This window comes from Neofelis nebulosa, chromosome 4 (assembly GCF_028018385.1).
Source record: "Neofelis nebulosa isolate mNeoNeb1 chromosome 4, mNeoNeb1.pri, whole genome shotgun sequence".
NCBI classification, from domain to species: Eukaryota; Metazoa; Chordata; class Mammalia; order Carnivora; family Felidae; genus Neofelis; species Neofelis nebulosa.
Window position 1 is genome coordinate 110,533,843 of NC_080785.1, and position 17,677 is coordinate 110,551,519.

The 17,677-nt window shown below is 47.3% G+C and overlaps 1 protein-coding gene across 4 annotated transcripts in view; it reads right to left on the reverse strand.

Annotated features, from left to right (window-relative positions):
* The window catches only part of ZXDC (ZXD family zinc finger C), a 38,461-nt gene that overhangs the window by 7,670 nt on the left and 13,114 nt on the right, over positions 1–17,677 (reverse strand). Inside the window, exons 6-8 of one of the 4 annotated variants that reach the window (XM_058725749.1) lie at positions 16,516–16,706; positions 14,799–14,861; positions 14,056–14,140 (exon numbers count right to left, since the gene is read on the reverse strand). In XM_058725749.1, the coding sequence (XP_058581732.1) occupies positions 14,056–14,140; positions 14,799–14,861; positions 16,516–16,706 (339 nt within the window). Of the gene's footprint in view, positions 1–14,055; positions 14,141–14,798; positions 14,862–16,017; positions 16,707–17,677 lie in introns of all 4 variants that reach the window. The other 3 variants (XM_058725747.1, XM_058725750.1, XM_058725748.1) reach the window with 3 other exon arrangements.

Here is a 17,677-nt window from a genome sequence, read left to right on the forward strand (position 1 = left end):
GCTTCCTTTATACCTCATGAAAGACAACAGTATTCCCTGCTGAAAAACAAGCCAGTAACTAGAATATGATTGTATTTTTGTTAAAGGGATATAAGAGGTATTGATTCTGTAACAGGAAATAAGATGGACTATGAGTGAGAATATTCATGATACACGTAAGCTAAACTGGTTTTAGCTACTCTATTAGCACACACTCCATCTAAAAGGAATCACATACATTCTCTTTTCAGTGTGTATCTTCAAGCCAATGCCTAAGAATCTGGTAGTCCCACAGACGCCACAGTTAAACACTGAGATGAGAATCACTGTCTAACCTGGAGGGCTCTAGCACCTTCTCCGGTTAATAGTCCGTCCTAGGGATGCAGTGTCACCAGCTAAAAGGAACTGCTCAGGCTTACGTATCTGAACACTGCTGTTTTCATGGGATCCTCCTTAAAAGCAGTTCATGCTAGGACAAGAGCAGAAAGGTGGGAAAGGTGAGGGCTCTAAATGAATGCGGCTCCCACCCCCACGGCTCCCTCTACACTGTATCTTGGTGCAGAACCTCTCAACATGGCCCCCTAGGAGAACCCGTGCACGAGAAATGCCAAGCTGGCAAGACTGCCTCAAGGCAGTCTTGACGCCTGAGTTAATCCATACACGATGCCTCCACGAAGCCAGCACTCTCAGGTGTTCTGGGTAGGGGGCTCTGGAAGAGCTTTTATATAGGCCCTAAGGTGCTGCGCCACAGGGAGCTTGGTGGAGGGACGGGACTCGCTGTCATGAAGGAAAGGCGGACAGGAGAGCCTGCAGAAGTCCTAGACCCAAATGCACGGTCTCAAACTACAAATGGAAGATGACAATCTGAAAGCAGATTCCCTTCCAACTAGCCATGCTCGCCTCCCCTTCCAAGTCTTCTCATCCATCCAAGGTCCTGGAGCCAGGCCAAGGGCTCCCATCAGCACCCTGAGGAAGCTGCGAGGGAAAAAGGTGGGCCATAAGAGGGAACCTGAGCCCGTACACTGAGCGCCCAAGTGCTTGACCTCTAGACTCCCTGCTCAAGAGAAAAAACACCTTTACCTGCTGGAGCCATCGGCACAGGGTGCTGGGGTACATGGCCCCAAATGATACACTGTGCCATCTGGTAATGTGCCATCAACATGTAAAACAGCTGAAAATGAATTACACACTGCCTGAGTTAGTTATGCAAGCCCACCAATCCACGGATGCTTGAAGGCTTACAGCCAACACATGGTGTCTACATGGAACTCCATGACGGCCAGGAGGCCGCCCTCACTAGTAAAGATGCCATGACACTACGTGCAACGTGACTTAATAAACTTAATAAACCGATCTCAAGAAAAACTAAAGAATCCCTTTCTCACAGTGGAAATCCAGAAACCTTTAAAAGGCAAGTCATCTTCATAATGAACGAATTTTCCTTCGATAACCTCAACACTGATCTGAAACACTGGTTTTGTGCTAGATAACTTGAAAGAGCCGGGAGAGGAGAGAAGGAGAAATCCAGCTGGCAATTCAGTTTCTAGTTAAGTAGACCTAAAAAGAGAATCCTGTTCAGGCATGAAATAGCCAGGTGAGCCGGAGTGCACAGCGAACTGTGGTGCAGCATCACCTCACCTCACAGAGCCATCATCAGAATTAGGTGAGACCAGCAGCACAGAGCCTGGCTCAGGCAAGGTGCTCCACACATCTCCTGGAGATGCCCCTATGCTAACAGCTACAGAACCCAGTGCCATCCCAAGCACGTGCCATCCTCGCCCCCAGGAGGGATGTGCAATGGAGATGGTCAGCTCCCTATCCTACACACCGCTGCCTCAGAGGGCTCCTTCCCCCCACCAGGTGTGTAGCGGGGAGCATGATGAACTTTGGGCTCATGCAGGCTTTCTCTGTTGGGCATCCTCACTGAACCACAGAACACAGTGAACTATCTGAGTGCCTATTGCCCAATTCTCCTAAGGATGGGAGGCTAGACCCATCACATACCCTGTATGGTGGCGGGCACTGGGGCTTCATGCTTTCACACTTCCTGTTGCTTAGTTCTACGCGGCTGTTAAAGGATGTACCACAAGAACATGTTTATTCACAAGAAAAAATGTTCGTGTTTAATAGCAAAAAGCAGGTAAGAAATACACGTGTATCATTTCTTCAAAACAAGTAACAGGTATAGTTTAGACACGTAGGCAAATGTTTAACATCAAAACGCTGGAAGTGGTTTTCCCTGGGTGGTGGAGCTGCCGGGGAAGGTACGTTAAGAAATCCATGATTTTTCCCTAAGAGCACACCAACATTACCAGAACCCGACAGAACGTGCACCCTCAGTTTACGGGCCCGCACGTCTGTGCTCCGGCTGTTCCCACTTGTTTGGGGGCCTTGCTCTCCACCACAGCACTGGCTGGCTTTCGTCACGGACACCCTTCAGCAGGCCTGGGTCACCTCCAGCACAGTGGTCTCCCTGCCCCATCAATTCTTTTTCGAAGCCCGTGTGGAGATTTTAACCAAGTAAGTCTTCCAAATGAACTTAAACCTGACGGGTATTTTTTTTTTTTTCTTTTAAAAAGTTCCCTTCGGGGGGCGCCTGGGTGGCTCAGTCGGTTAAGCGTCCAACTTTAGCTCAGGTCATGATCTCAGGGTTCATGACCTCAGGCCCCCGAGTCAGGCTGTCTGCTGTCAGTGCAGAGCCCGTTTCTGATCCTCTGTCTCCCTCATTCTCTGCTCCTCCGTCACTCGCTCTCAAAAATCAACATTAAAAAAAAGTAATAAAAAGTTCCTTTGGGGGTACCTGGGTGGCTCAGTTGGTTAAGTATTCAACTCTTGGTTTCGACTCGGGTCATAATCTCACGGTTTGTGGGTTTAAGCCCCACATCAGGGACAGCGCAGAGCCTGCTTTGGGATTCTCTCTCTGGTCCCACCCCCTCAAAATGAACGAACTTAAAAAATAAAATAAGAAATAAAAGGTTCCTTTGGGATTTTAAAGGAAATGAATAAAAAATGTAAATTAACAGTACGAATTGAGTGTTCTATCCAAGTACACGGTAAGCTGTAAACAGGCCCTTATCCAGGCCCAGCATATCTGTCACTAGTAGTTCTGATACTTTATTACTTTCATTGCCATTATGAGTGACATCTATTTTTCCGGATTGTTTTTCTGATTATTCTGATAGAAAAGCAACTCATGTGATATATGCAAACATTTTTTATACAATTAGCTACTGGTTTACCCTTATTTGTAATTATTCGAGTCTATTCCCTTGGGTTTTCTAAGGCTGATAATCATCACTGATGGGCAATCACACCTTCCTATTGATTTTTCTCTAAAGTTTCCATAAAAACGTCCAATGTTATTGTAGTGCTGGTGTGGCTGCATCTTCTGATTATAACGGAAGAGGTTCCCCACTGAAAATAATGTTGACTGTTTTTCTGACTTGCTCTCCATTATTAGGGAAATCTTTTTAGTTCCTAGTTAAAGGTTTATGATTTTTGAAAATCAACAATGATGAGTTTTATCGACTGCCTTGTTTGGCATCAGTGAAGATCACGCGGTTCGCCTCTGGCTCTCTGATGTGGCAAATCATACTGACAGCTGCCTAACCGTGACTCACGTGGAACCCTGCACAAGCCCTAGTCATCTGGAATTCAGGGGCTGGTATTTTACTCAGGGGTTCTACGCCCACTTCACTCGCTGAAGACGAAACGCTCTGCTCTTGTGTGTAGTACCGCTGGCAGGCTGACTGAAGGTTCTGGAGCCAGTCGGCCTTGGGTGCCATCCCCGGTGCGGCCATCCATCAGCTGTGCAGCCCCGTCAAGTCAATCTCTCTGTGCCTCAGCTTCTTCATCCAGAAAGTGGAGCATCAGCACTTACATCTCATAGGGTTGCTGTGAGCAGTACATCAGAACAATGTTGGGTATATGAGCTTCGATGAACTGTTATGCTTTGGTCAGGCGTAGCTCTGGGGTATGCTAACTGAATGCCTCTTATTTGAAATGTGGCTGGTGATTAGCTACCTGTTCATGGTTTGCCGTTCTTTCAAATACTGCCTGGATCTTTACTTCATTAGGTACTGGGCTGTAACGGCAATCCTCACCATGAAGCTTACGACTGCTGCCTGTGTCCTAAGCACACATACGTATGTTTTCCAGGGACATACAGATGAAGCTACAATCAGAATGCAATGATGAAGCAGTAGAGCGTACCCTGGAAACACTGAGAGGGCCAGTGCCAAGAGATCTCGAAAAAGGTTTGGGATAATCTAGCAGCCATAATGCAGTCATCATAGCCCTTATGAAACTGTCCATAGAGGATTAGTCAGGGGCCCATCAGGGCCCCAGGAACACTCTAGGTATAACACCCAGAGGGATTCCACGCAGACGGTGGGGTACACCAGTGACAGCACACTAACGAGCAACCACCTAAGTTGGCACAGCAGGTAGGCACCACCACCCCAGAATCCAGAAGAGGGACAGTGCCCAGGAGCCAGAACTATATCAGGGTCAAGGGCTGCCCAGCAAGAACTGGGACTGCGGGGGAAACACAGCCATTGTCATAAAACTCCTACCAAAGCAGAGCGTGAGCAAGGTCCCGGTTCCTCCTTCCTCCATCCACCTAATCCCCTGCCAATGCTCCTGCTGGCCAACCTAGGCTAGGAGTCTAGGAAAGACAGTCCTGAGGTCGTGAAAGTCAAACTGGCAAGCTGGAAAGGAGGACTCTAATGGTTCACATGAAAAGGCTGTCCAGGAGCTCCCAGGGTAACAGAGAAACGGGGGCAGGATTTGGGGACAGAATACGCCTCCATGTACCATCCAGAGTTCAGGACCACCAGACCACACACATCTGGCCTTGGCTCCCAGGGCCTGGCTCCCACCCCTGCCCGCTGAACTCCAAAAGCCAGCGGACTGGAGCCACATACACACGAAGTCCTGCCACTGTTTTCCTTATTTTGCTCCAATAAAAACTAAATGAATGTACAGAAGCACATGCTGTGATGAGCAAGACATACATGCTACTGAACTAACCACTGGGTCCTCTAATCAGCACTGGGCTAAGTGTTTTACTTAGAATCCTTTACCATAAGAATCGTCATGGGTAATCCACACAACCACCTGGAGAGGCAGGCCCTGTACTGTCCCTCGAAACAGAGGAGGAGGCTGCAGCCGAGGGGTCAGACACCTGCCCAAAGCCACTGCAACCAGAGGAACAGATCTCAACCCCATCCCTGACCCCCATGGTGGTGCTCCGATCCCTAACCACTTAGCGCTGTCACAGTCGCCGCACATGGCAGCACGGATATAGCACAGCTCTCCAAAGTGTGGCAAAGCCAATCACATCTTCTATGCTGCACAAAGGCCCCTCCTCACAAGGATCAGGAACCTGCCAGAGAGGGTTTTCGGCAGGCTGCCAGGGTCAGACTTCCATGCTCACTTGACAGCAAGGTGAGAGGACCTGCAGGGGGGGCAGGCGTCTACCAAGGAGACAGAAGGGGAGGGAGACACCCGCTCCAGAAGGGAACAGCACAGGGCACGCTCTGTAAAGGTAACAGAAACAAAACAAGGGACAGCAGCTAGTCAGTAGAGGGCAGGCCTGTACGACCAGGACTGAGAAGAGCCTCATCACCAGCTCACCGCCGGGTGCAGGATACCTCAACTCCCAGCCTATTCGGGGACAGGGGTCACATTTCACCACCACCACCACCACCACCACCACCACCACCACCACCATCACCACCGCAGGAAGTCTGCTGCCCTCAAGCCCCTTTATCTGCTTCAGATCTCCGGCCATACCAGCTCTTCAAACCATCGCTCTAGTCCAGGAAGCAAACGGAACCTGGGCCCCAAGGGATGGGCGCTGCCCTGCCCACAAGTGTACTGCCAGGAGGCTCCCTCTCCGAAGAGCTGGTCAAACGCGCTGTGCTTACGCTAACCTGCACGGTCTAACCCTGGGTAGGTGAAGGTCAGCGGTGCAGAGGGTACTACCATGGACAGCTGAAGCAAAATCATCCTAAGGACAAGACCAGGTGGCCTCCCTCCCCATACACCCCCCCCCCCCCCCCCGTCTGCAATCCACTTTGCTCCCCCATCACGGGCCACGCCAGCCACCCTGGGCGCCTACATGGAGCCTACGGGGTGTAAAACAGCCCCAAGTGATCCTGACACACATTCTCCCACACCACCAGGGAGCGTTTACTCCAGCCGCAGTCCAGACTCCCCATCCAGCCTGCCGGGGGCCTTCATGACGCTCAAGTTCACAATCCACTCTTGCAGGTCCAGTGTCTGCGTGAATGTTCCCAGAATTCTCTTCTAGAAAACAGGCTGTAACTGAGGCATGTCCTCAGTTAACGGCCAGCCCGCGCTGGGGCCTTTCTCCCGTCTTCCCTTAGTGTGGCTCTCCTGCTCTCAGCATGGCAGCGCGGGAAGAAATGGAAGGAGCCTAGTGACTCCGACGCCTAAAAATTTTTGCTTTAATGTGTCGGGGGGGGGGGGGAAATGTGTGTACATGTATTATTAAAAAAAAGATTTTTGACTTAATTTCAGAGTTCAAACCAACCCAATTAATCAAACATTCCAGTGGCACAGACTGACCAGTGGCAGCAAGCACAGCATCTCACCTGGCCGTCCACCCGCAAGCCCATCTTCCAATGTGGGACGAGCTGGCTGTGCTGAAGGAGCCACAGAGGGCCCCACCCCGTGCTGCCAGGCCCTCACCTGTTCCTTACTGCTTCCATCACCCCCTTCTGGGAAGGGAGACCAGTTCCAGACTCCATGTCTCGGTTTACAGGTAAAGCAGCTGGGGAGCTCGCCCAAATGCCCCAGGTGTGACCACCCCCCCCCAAAGCCTCCACTGGTGTGCTCCATCCTGGCAGAATAGCTGTTCCACTTCCCACGACTTAAACTGGGGGTCGATATTTATTAATTACATAATTAATGTATTTTCAAGTACAAAAAACAAAAATGGTGAAAATGATTTAAAAACCCATAATCTTAACACTCAAGAAAAACCACTATCCATGCAAGGATATATGTTTGCTCTACCATTTGTGTTTCTATGCAAATACATGCACAAAATGTGTCTGTCAAAGACACACTCGGCTTTTCTTACAAACATGGACTTACCAAACCTATGCACGTGTGCTTTGCTGGCATAATAATTATGAGCTATAAATATTTAGTAGTACACAGCTCCACACTGAGCAGCAGCTGACACGTGGGCCCTTACGTAGATCCCTGGATACTTCCCTGAGAAAAGTCCCAAAATAGTTATTTCATGATTGAACGTTACGCAGATCTTTTGGCTCTCGAAAACAGTATCAAATGACCGTCCAAAAATGTCACACTGCATCCCCAGTGAGGCTCTCCCCAGCACAGCCCGGGGACGCGTTCCTCGCGCCCCCGTGTGGGCTCTGGGTGTCCTCGCCTCCGAGTACCAAGCACACCCCTCTGACGACGAAGGGGACGCCTCCTCGTGTCAGCCGCCTTCTGCACAGCGCTTGCTCAGGTCCCCTACCCCTTTTCCTAAGGATGTTTCATCTTTCTTCTTATTTCATGCTGTGTCTGTTCATTCAAAACCTTTCCACGTCTGCGGATCTCCAAGGCCTGTGCCTCTGCTCTGCTCTGGGCATCTGTGCCCCATGAGGAGCGTGCTCCCCAGGGAGAGTGGCGTGGCGGCCCGGGCATGAGGCCAGCTGAGAAGTGTCTACCTTAGAGAGCTACCGTGAAGATCAAACACGAGCTGAACCACAGAAACCACACAGCTGAGAACAAAGTAGGCACTGGCGATCCGAACAGCTTTCCATGCCTTTCAAATTCCTTAAAGCCCTCGTCTTCGTTCTTTATCCTGCACGGAACCTTAGTGTTTCTTCCCAAAAGGCCGTCACTCGTTTGCCATAATTGGAAGAACCATATTGACGCGCACAAAGAAGAACGGCCACAGGCCTGTTTATCAACGTGCGTCCCTCTGTGTCCTGGCCTAAGGCCACGGCTCCACCACGGTTTTCATGGCTGCAGCTTGTGAGGCATCCCCAGGCAGAGGGCACATCCTCCAGGTCAGTGTCCCACGTGTCCTCAGGAACCTCTGCCCCTAGGTTCCTACACAAGTGCTCTGAAATCTCCGCGGGATTTCAGATAGAATTGTGTTAAAGCCTGCAGGAAGAGTCTGCCTGACTGCTGTAAAGGCGGCTTTCTCTTGAGCACTCCACTGCTGTTAGCAAATCTTGATGGCTCCATCAAGACAGCTCCAGCATTTACCCACTTCTTCCTGCCAGCAGCCACCATCTGCCCTGCTGGGGACAGCAAGGAACCCCTACCTGCTCTCCTTGACCCTTGACCTTAGGGTTTACTTTCACCAGAGCAGCTGGAATGATCCTTTTAAAAATATGTCACTTTCAGAAGGCGCCTGGGTGGCTCAATCGGTTAAGCGTCTGACTTCAGCTCAGGTCATGATTTTACAGTTTGTGGGTTCGAGCCCTGCATCGGGCTCTGTGCTGACAGCTCCGAGCCTGGAGCTTACTTCAGATTCTGTGTCTCCCTCTCTCTCTGCCCCTCCCCGTTTGCGCTCTGTCTCTATCTCAAATACAAACATTTAAAAAAAAATGGTTTTTAATAAATAAATAAAAAGGTGTCACTTTTCTAATTATATCTTCATGTTTCCCCATCCGACTGTGAGCAAAAGACAAAGTTCCAGCACAGCCCCAAGCAGCCTGGCCTCCCACCTGCTCTCTGATCACTTCCGAAAAGTGAGCCTCCTCAGAGGCCTTTCCACTGAGAGCACCCTCCAGCCTCAGGCTGGCAGGGGCTGTCACTTTGTCCACATCTACCCACACGGCTATTTCCCTTCCTCCCCTCCATCAAGGGTCTCCTCCTCTGTTGAGGCCTCTGTCTACCCTATTTGAAAACTGCAAACCAACACAGACCCCTTTCCTTGTTTTATTCACATTTACCATTTGAGTTACTGTTTTTGTTTATCCAAAACTCCCTTCAACTCCACCCCCACCCCCAACTCCCACATCAGAATGCACGCAGTGATGCCCATGTTATTCACCTGTCCCTGCATGGCAGGCACCAAGGACGTGTATCAAAAGGAAGGAGTCACCACATTTGAGAACATCATCTTTTCTCTGAGTCAAGTTTTGTTGTCTTCTTCTCTTCCTCCTCCTTTATGTCCTGCCCACTCACAACATTTCCTCCTGGTTGCTCTGGAATTTTTGTCACTACTGTGAATGTGGTATTTTCTCCACTGTATTTCCTAACCAGCCACATCGGACACTTCTCATCGTTACATGTTTATGTTATAAGCAGTTACTTACATGTCTTTAAACCAAAGAGTTTAAGTTTTCTTTTGTTTTCCAAGTAATTTTTACTTTCTATTCTACCCCACTATGGTCAAAAACATGCACTACCAAATTAGGTTCTTTCCCCTAAAGACTTTACGGCTTTCCTAATTTGTTCAGTTTAATTTTGATAAATATCCCATGGTTATGGAGTAGGACCTATGAAATCAACTTTATTAACCCCATTGTAAATATCTTTCATATCTGTATTGTTTTGTGCTTAATCTGCAAATAATGAGCTAAATTACCCATTTCCAATATTGGTAGATTTTCATTTACCCAGTTCTAGATTTCCACCACTTTTTACTTTATCTTATTTGGTATTATAAGTTTCATATAAATATTCACATAATGGTTATTCATATAACCATTATATTCATATATAAATATTCACAAAAATGTTATAAATCTTAGTCTCACTGTTGATTACACATGTGAACAACAGCCAACAAAAGGGAAAGTCTTCTCTGCCCCAATTGCTTTGAATTCTACGCTTCTGATATTTATGATTAACCCCTGCTTTGTGATGGTTTTATCCGGTCTTAATTTTAAGCTTCCTAAATATTCCCATCCAGGGTGTGCCACCTCTAGACAACCCATGATAGAGATTTTCGCCTTTTGACTCTGGTCAAAAAAAAGTTAGGGCAGTCACGTGCATTTACATTTTTACTGCCACACAGACACGGTTTTGCTGTTTACTGCCTCTTCCGTTAAGTGCTATACATTCTTTCCTTTCCCCAACCTCAGAGACCAGAAAAACACACATCCATTAGTAGTCCTGATGTCGGTTGCATTAAAAAAAAAGTTTGTTTTGCTATCAGCTTCAAGAATGAAAGTTTCTCTTTACTTTTTATATTTTTATATTTGGCAGGGGACCACAATACTAAAGATACAGAAAATGGCGCAATTTTACTTTCTGTACACAATAGCAACCCAATGGGAATAGTCTTGAATTTCAGACCCTATACCTTATTTTTCCAATCATTCAGATTGCGCATTTTCTAAGAATCAATACGCACACTCTGCACTTAACTACACTGACAACGATGACCCCCAACGGTGTTTAAATGGCTTAACTCCACTGAGTCCTGTTTCCCTGCAACTTCTCTTAGACTTATTATTTTTTTGTTTCTTTATTTTTGAGAGACAGAGCACGAGCAGAGGAGGGGCAGAGAGAGAGGGAGACACAGAATCTGACACAGATTCCAAGCTCTGAGCTGTCAGCACAGAGCCTGACAGAGGGCTCAAACTCACGGACCATGAGATCATGACCTAAGCCGAAGTTGGATGCCCAACCGACTAAGCCACCCAGGCGCCCCACATCTCTTAGACTTATTACACAATAATCATTGAATCCTGAAAGCCAAAAAGCTCCCAAACCCACATTTTCCCCTCTAAATCTGGTGCCAAACAATTATTTAGTGGCTAACATCTGACATGAACTCACAGGAATATATTTATTTATTTTTTTTTTTTAATTTTTTTTTTTTTCAACGTTTTTTATTTATTTTTGGGACAGAGAGAGACAGAGCATGAACGGGGGAGGGGCAGAGAGAGAGGGAGACACAGAATCGGAAACAGGCTCCAGGCTCCGAGCCATCAGCCCAGAGCCTGACGCGGGGCTCGAACTCACGGACCGCGAGATCGTGACCTGGCTGAAGTTGGACGCTTAACCGACTGCGCCACCCAGGCGCCCCTCACAGGAATATATTTAACTGAGAAGCGCTGACATATTAACTAGGCATGTTAAAAAATATAGAACAGATGTACCTTATTACCGTTTAAAAGGTAAAATATTCCAAGTCCAAACCTCAGCCAGCACAGGTTAACGTACATGAAGATATTCCCTGGCCCTTTCTGCTGGGAAGCTCTAGGCACAATGACACCCAGGTAGCAATGAGCAACAACCACAAAGAGTGCCCTGACCTTGGTTTCTGAAACCATTTTCCAATAAAAGGAGAAGTGGCTGAAAACTGGGCTGGGGCAGGGAAAATACAAGACGGTGCCATAAGTTAGGGAAATGCCCCTGAAAAAAAAAAAACAGGGCATGTTGAAACAGCACAAGAATCCTGGGGCACCTGGGTGGCTCAGTGGGTTAAGCGTCCGACTTCGGCCTAGGTCATGACCTCGCAGTTCGTGGATTCAAGCCCTGGTCGGGCTCTGTGCTGACAGCTTGGAGCCTGGAGCCTGGAGCCTGCTTTGGATTCTGTGCCTCCCTTTCTCTGCCCCCCTCAAAAATAAATAAAGATCACACTGTCTCTGTCTCGCTCTCTCAAAAATAAAGATCAAAGAAAGAAAGAGAGAAAAAAAGAGAAAGAAAGAAAGATAGAAAGAAAGAGAAAGAAAGAAAGAAAGAAAGAAAGAAAGAAAGAAAGAAAGAAAGAGGAAGGAAGGAAGGAAGGAAGGAAGGAAGGAAGGAAGGAAGGAAGGAAGGAAGGGCACAAGAATCCAACTGAAAGAGCTGCCAGGAGCCAGAGCTGGAGCAATCTGAGCAGCAAATAAATACTGATAATACTGATTATCGTCCAGTACTCCTCACAATAACCTAAAGGATAATAAACACTTCTGAGTCCACACTAATGTAACCAAAACATAAATGAGGGAGAAGAGACCGCTTTCCCTTAGAGAAGTACAGGGATGAGGGAGAAAGAAAATCACCACTAGAACACCACAGTAACAAAGTCCACCCTTAAGCGCTGAATGAGGGGAGGCTTAAGGAGAAACAGGATATTTGTATGAGCGCAGGAGCAGATTAACCTTGCCCAAGGATAAGTCTGGCCTTTGCCTCTCGATCCTGAAAAGAAATCGCAAGGTCCCTGGAAGGTCCAGCCTGGTAAGTGTGTCTACCTAGGAGCCCTCAGGCACTTCAGACAGTCTACCGATGTGATTTATGGTGGAGGTCTCGGGTCGCAGAGTCAGCTCAACCTTCGGAGGGGCTGGAGACTGTCAGCCACATGGACAGGCACCCATCTGTGCAATTGAGACACGATCAACGTGTGGATATGAAGGCCCAGGTGAGTTCCCCTGGTTGGCAATACTTTGTCACACAATGGGAGAAGTCAGCACTGTCTGCAAACAGGACAGACTGCCCACCAGAGGTCTGGGACCTCCAGAAGGAAGAACACCTAATCACTTGCAAGGGAGTTACGCCACCCGCCAACAACTGACCCACTGGATCAAAGCTCAATTAGATCCAGCCTCTAGATGGGATCACTGATTTATAGGAACCACAGAAGACAGAGGAACCAGTTAATCTCCAGCACAGTGGTACAACCAGCCAAATCTAGACTGGCCAACTCCGCGGGACAAACCACCCAGATTCTCCAACAAGCACACGGGACAAAAATGGAGGGAGAAACCTACAGATGACAAAGAACATTAAGAAACATATCAACCAATAGTAATATGAGGCTTACTTGGAATGCGATTCAAGCAAATAGCTATAAAAATCATTTACAACGTTTGAGACAACTGAAAATTTAAACACTTGCTAAATATTAAGGAAATACTGTTAATTTTTAAAGAAGTGATAACATCATATGGGTTTGCTTTTTAAGTGTCATTGTTTAAAAGATAATGTGGAACTATTTAAAAAATTAAAAATAAGTAAAACCACCTCTACAGATAAAAACAATTAAAAATAAAAGTACCTCCACAGATGCCACCCAAAAGCAACGCAGTCAATGTAACATGTACCATACACCTGAATGTTCAGTGTCCTTTGTCCTTCAAGTGGAGGTTACCGATCGGGTTAAACAGAGGCATCTGCTTCCCTTCACTGACTCTGCCTAACAGGTGCTAGATTCTTCCACTCTATGGACGTCCTCTACCACCACATACTTTCTTCTATTATCTCTACAAGTGCCATGGGGACACTGTGTGACCGCTGTGGAGGTAACCCTTCCCCAGTCACAGGGAACAGGGCCACGAACAACATTCGCTGTAGGGCACTATCTGCTTTAAGAAAACGGATTAACAGAAAATAGGGAGTGATTTTAAAGAAGCCAAGGTATTAAGAAAGATATAAACTGTATTGCTAACCCTACATACTCTTTGATATCCTTCAAATAAATTTTAGACAAAGAGACACATGAAACACTTGAAAAACGGTACTAGAAGTCATCGCTGTTTCCTTTACAGAATTATTTACCAGTTTCTTCACGCACGGCATCCCACCATTCCATTCTCTAGACGGACAACAGACAGATGCACGAGGCCACAAATTAACAGGTCTTGTCTGGTCCACTCAAGTGTTTTTTAAAAATTCGACAAAGTTGCTGACATTTTAAAATTACAAGATTTTAACAGAACGCTGAACTACGCATCCACAATGCCACATGCCACCCAAGGGCTGGCTCCGCAAAACCCTGCTCCTGGGACAGCAGCAGCCCCGTCCCCAGGCTGTTCCCAATGCCGCGGTCAGGGGCCAGTTGCCATCTGGCAGCAGGTTCCCACCTCCGCTCTTCTGACCCTTGGCCTGGCTGTTCTTTACCTTAGCAGCCTACTAGGCAACAGACACTGGCGTCTGCAACCGCTAACTCTCGCACAGCCTTTTCAGGTCAGCAAGACGTCTCCAGACGGATGCTGGAAATTTTGCGGTATCTTCTGGAGTTCACATAAAGGGCATTTTGAACGTAAAAGTAACACAAAGAACACAGAAATGCCTATTCGTGTGTTTCTTCTCATTAAGGCCCAGGGTGACTCAGAGCCCTCACTCCCCCAGCACACACAGCCTCACCTGCGATGCTCCCAGCTCCTTTCTGCTTTTTTTTCTTGGCTAGTTGAATGGCTCGGGAATCAGTTCTTGCTGAGCCCCCACTTTCCTGGGACCAAAGAAAAGTGTGTCAGTCACTTGTTCCAAATGGCAAAAGAAGGCTAGTAAGGGAACTATGGAAATGTATTAAGTCTGCCTCCTGAACAGAGTAGAGTCCGATAATCTCTGAGGATCTCCAGCAAAGGTTCACCGAGAATCAAATGCTACATCCAATTACGGTGACAACTAAACAGAACGAGAGGTGGAACAATATACATGATTTTATTATCCAGAGAAGCAAAGTTTATTCCTCCAAAGTCTAAAACATATTAAAATATTTTACACAGAAACTGTTATAAAAGGAGTTACATACTTCTCTGCTGTCCGAAACAAATAACCAGCTTCCCTCGGTGGTTCAAGATTAATTAACTGCAGCACTTCTCAACATTTTCCAGAACATGCCACACGATACTTGTACGGCAGACCTAGGGAGGTCCTATTTCATATCCCCACTACAGAAGCCGCTCTGGTGGTGAGGCCTGACTCAAAAGTTATATACACCAAAACAGTAACTACATTACCAAATTCAGGAAGTTTACTGAGGGGGCCAAACAGTATTCAAATGGGACTTGGCTTCTATAAGTTTGTGAATGTGCTGATATGAAAAAGAGTTTAATACTTATCACTACAAGAAGAAAAAGAACAGCCCTCATCAGCTCGTGGCATACCTGTAACCCATTCACCACACACCATCTGTGCTCAGAGAATCGAGGCAGCCCAACGTCACACAGCTAGCGAGAAAATGAACAAGGAGTCAGGATCAAGGTCATGGCGGCTTCTCCTGCCTCCACCCACAGTTACAGCTCCGGAGATACCGTGGTACCAAGGATCTCCTATTTCCCAAGGCACCAAAGGCCCTCTACACAGGCCTGGCCTCCCCACTGATCGCTGAGCCTTGGCCATCTCCCCTCCTGGCCCAGTCACCTGGTGGTTCAGCAACTGCTGTGGCCACTTAGGCAAAGGCTGGCAAGTATGGCCGTGCCACCGCCAAGCAAGAGCCGTCAGAAAAGGTACGACTGACCGTGCTTCTCTCAGACTGAAAGGCTCCATGGTAGATGGGTTACCACATCCCTCACAATGGATTCTAATTCAAAGGATTTAATTTTTTTTTTTTAAACTATGGTAAAATAGGATTTAACGTTTTGAACAGAAGTATCACCACCAAATTTAACCCATGCCACAAAGAAACCTATTTGATCATTCCCATCTGAGACTGAGGAAAAAAAAGAGACTCTCCCAAGAATCTTTAATTAAATTATTTTAAATTAAATTATATTAAATGTATTAACTGACATAAATATAATTAAAAGTATATTAACTGTGGAGCCTCACAACTGGAGAGGTCCTCTTATAACCCTCCAGAAACAGAAGCTCACAAACCACTCCTTTTCTTTCTTGTTAATTCTAATTTAAAAAAATTTTTTCTCTTTTGCATGGTTTTAAAGTTTCCATTAAACCTGATGTCATGATTCCTCTTCCTCTGGCCGTTAGGAAGTCTAAGGACCTCTTATCCCACAGAAAGCACAAAGGCAAGACATTTCAACGTTACGAAATACCTCATTTTTTTTTCCAGAAAAGAAACACATCATCACAGAATCACAAAACTCAAAAGGACCTTAGAAATCATCTAGCCAAACCCCCTCATTTGAGAAATAAATGAGAATTTAAGGTTCAGACAGGATAAGTGATTTCCTCAAGGTCATAAAAACTAGTCAGTTCCAGACTCAAGATCAGAATTCAGATTTCCAGACTTGTAGTCCAGGGCTCCGTCTCTTTTCGCAAACCAGTAAGAAATGTCTGCACATGAACGATTAATCCAGAACATCCTCAAGACTGAGTGTAAGAGAAGCGAGTTACGCAGTGGTGACTGAATAGAGCACTTCATACCAAATAGAAGCTGCCGGTCCCCGCACTGAGCCCCGTGTCTCTCTGAGGACTGTGCTTGTCCGGAGGGCTGCAGAACGCCGACCGGGGTGCCCCTCGGCTCCGTTCCTGCTGCCTGACGGTGTCGGGGCCAGGAGGCGAGTCCGGTTCCACTTTGATTGGCGCCAGCAGCTCCGGGCCACTGGTGCTTCCTGGTGGGGGGCTCGGAGAGGTCAATGTGGTGGTGTTGTCTGCTAAATTACCTCCTGAGGTCAAAGCCTGTGGGTCCTGACTCAAGTTCTTCACAGGCACCGCTACCAGACAGCCTAAGGCTCCTGCACTTACAGTCTGCACATCATCCATACTGAAGCTGCTCTGCTGAAGAACTGTGGCTGCTGTCCCAAGAACGAGAGGGCCGTCCAGGCTTGGAGGAATGTCACTGTGGGCCACCAACACCAGCGGGTCCATGGACCCCAAGGAACTATTATTAGCAGGGAGGGTCCCTCCAAGAGAGGAGCTCACCGAAGTAACGTCAATAGTCAAGATTCCAGAGTTCAGCGCCTCATCTGAGGCCCCCGCGGCACTCCCACCGTCCCCAGGTGCATCAGAGAAGAGGGCCGCCAGGTCTATGTTGTTGAGCTCACTTTGGCCTGGGCTGCCGAGTTCACTGTTGTGTGTAAGAGAACTCGGAGCTCCAAGCTGAGGGAAGAGATCTGAAAGAGAAACGAATACTCTGGTTGTTGTATGCCCTTTAGGAGATCATGAAGTTCTTTCTGAGCTTTGGATGTCATGCTAGCAAGCAACCCATCAAGGTAACACGTACACTTCCTGCACCTGCTGCCTGATGCATCGAAGGTGGCCACACACCAAAGAAAGGCACTGCTTGATAACCTTATCAGGCTTTTTACATACATTGTCTCAAATCCTTAAACCAACAGGGATTTCTGCGACCGGAAATAACTTGAGAGTCTACCTAATGTTTCGCGAAGTCACATCAACTGGTGACAGGAAGTGGCAAGACTTGAATTCACATCTTTCTGGCTTCAAACCCAATGCTCTTTCTGCTACACAACATGAACTGCCCTCAAGAGGACTGTAAAACCTTCCACGGAACACAAATCTTCAGAAGTCAAACATAAGCTGAACTCTGGCTCTGAGGTATTTTTGGAATCAGCTTGTGTCAGCTCATGTCTCATCAAAATCTAGCTACCACTCCAAAACAAATTGGAGTCATCGGAGGGTGATCAGAGGGAATAAAAACTGTTCTGCCTGGAGTGCTCTGGGATCAAGGCCCTGGCTCAAGGCCCCAGCTCTAGGGACCGCAGAGAACTTAGACATCAGCCACAGGGCACCCAGGAGCTACATTCCCTCCATGGGGCCTCTCCTGATGGGCTCCCCTCCTCCCCACCACCACTGTATTTCCAACCTCTATCACTCCTACCTCCCCCTAGGCCATGATCACCTGGAGGTGGGGAGTCTATCTGACCCACACGGTCCCTTCAGCACCAGGCACTGGTGCCTGGCTCCTAAATAGCATTTAATGATTATAGCAAAAATAATTCTACTAAATCCCTCTTGAGTCTTAAGTGTTCATTCAGTCTCAGTTGTTGGTCATATCACTCTTTAAATATTTGAATCTTTGTCATTCAATTAAACACTTTAAACACACTTCCCTTGGAGGAAT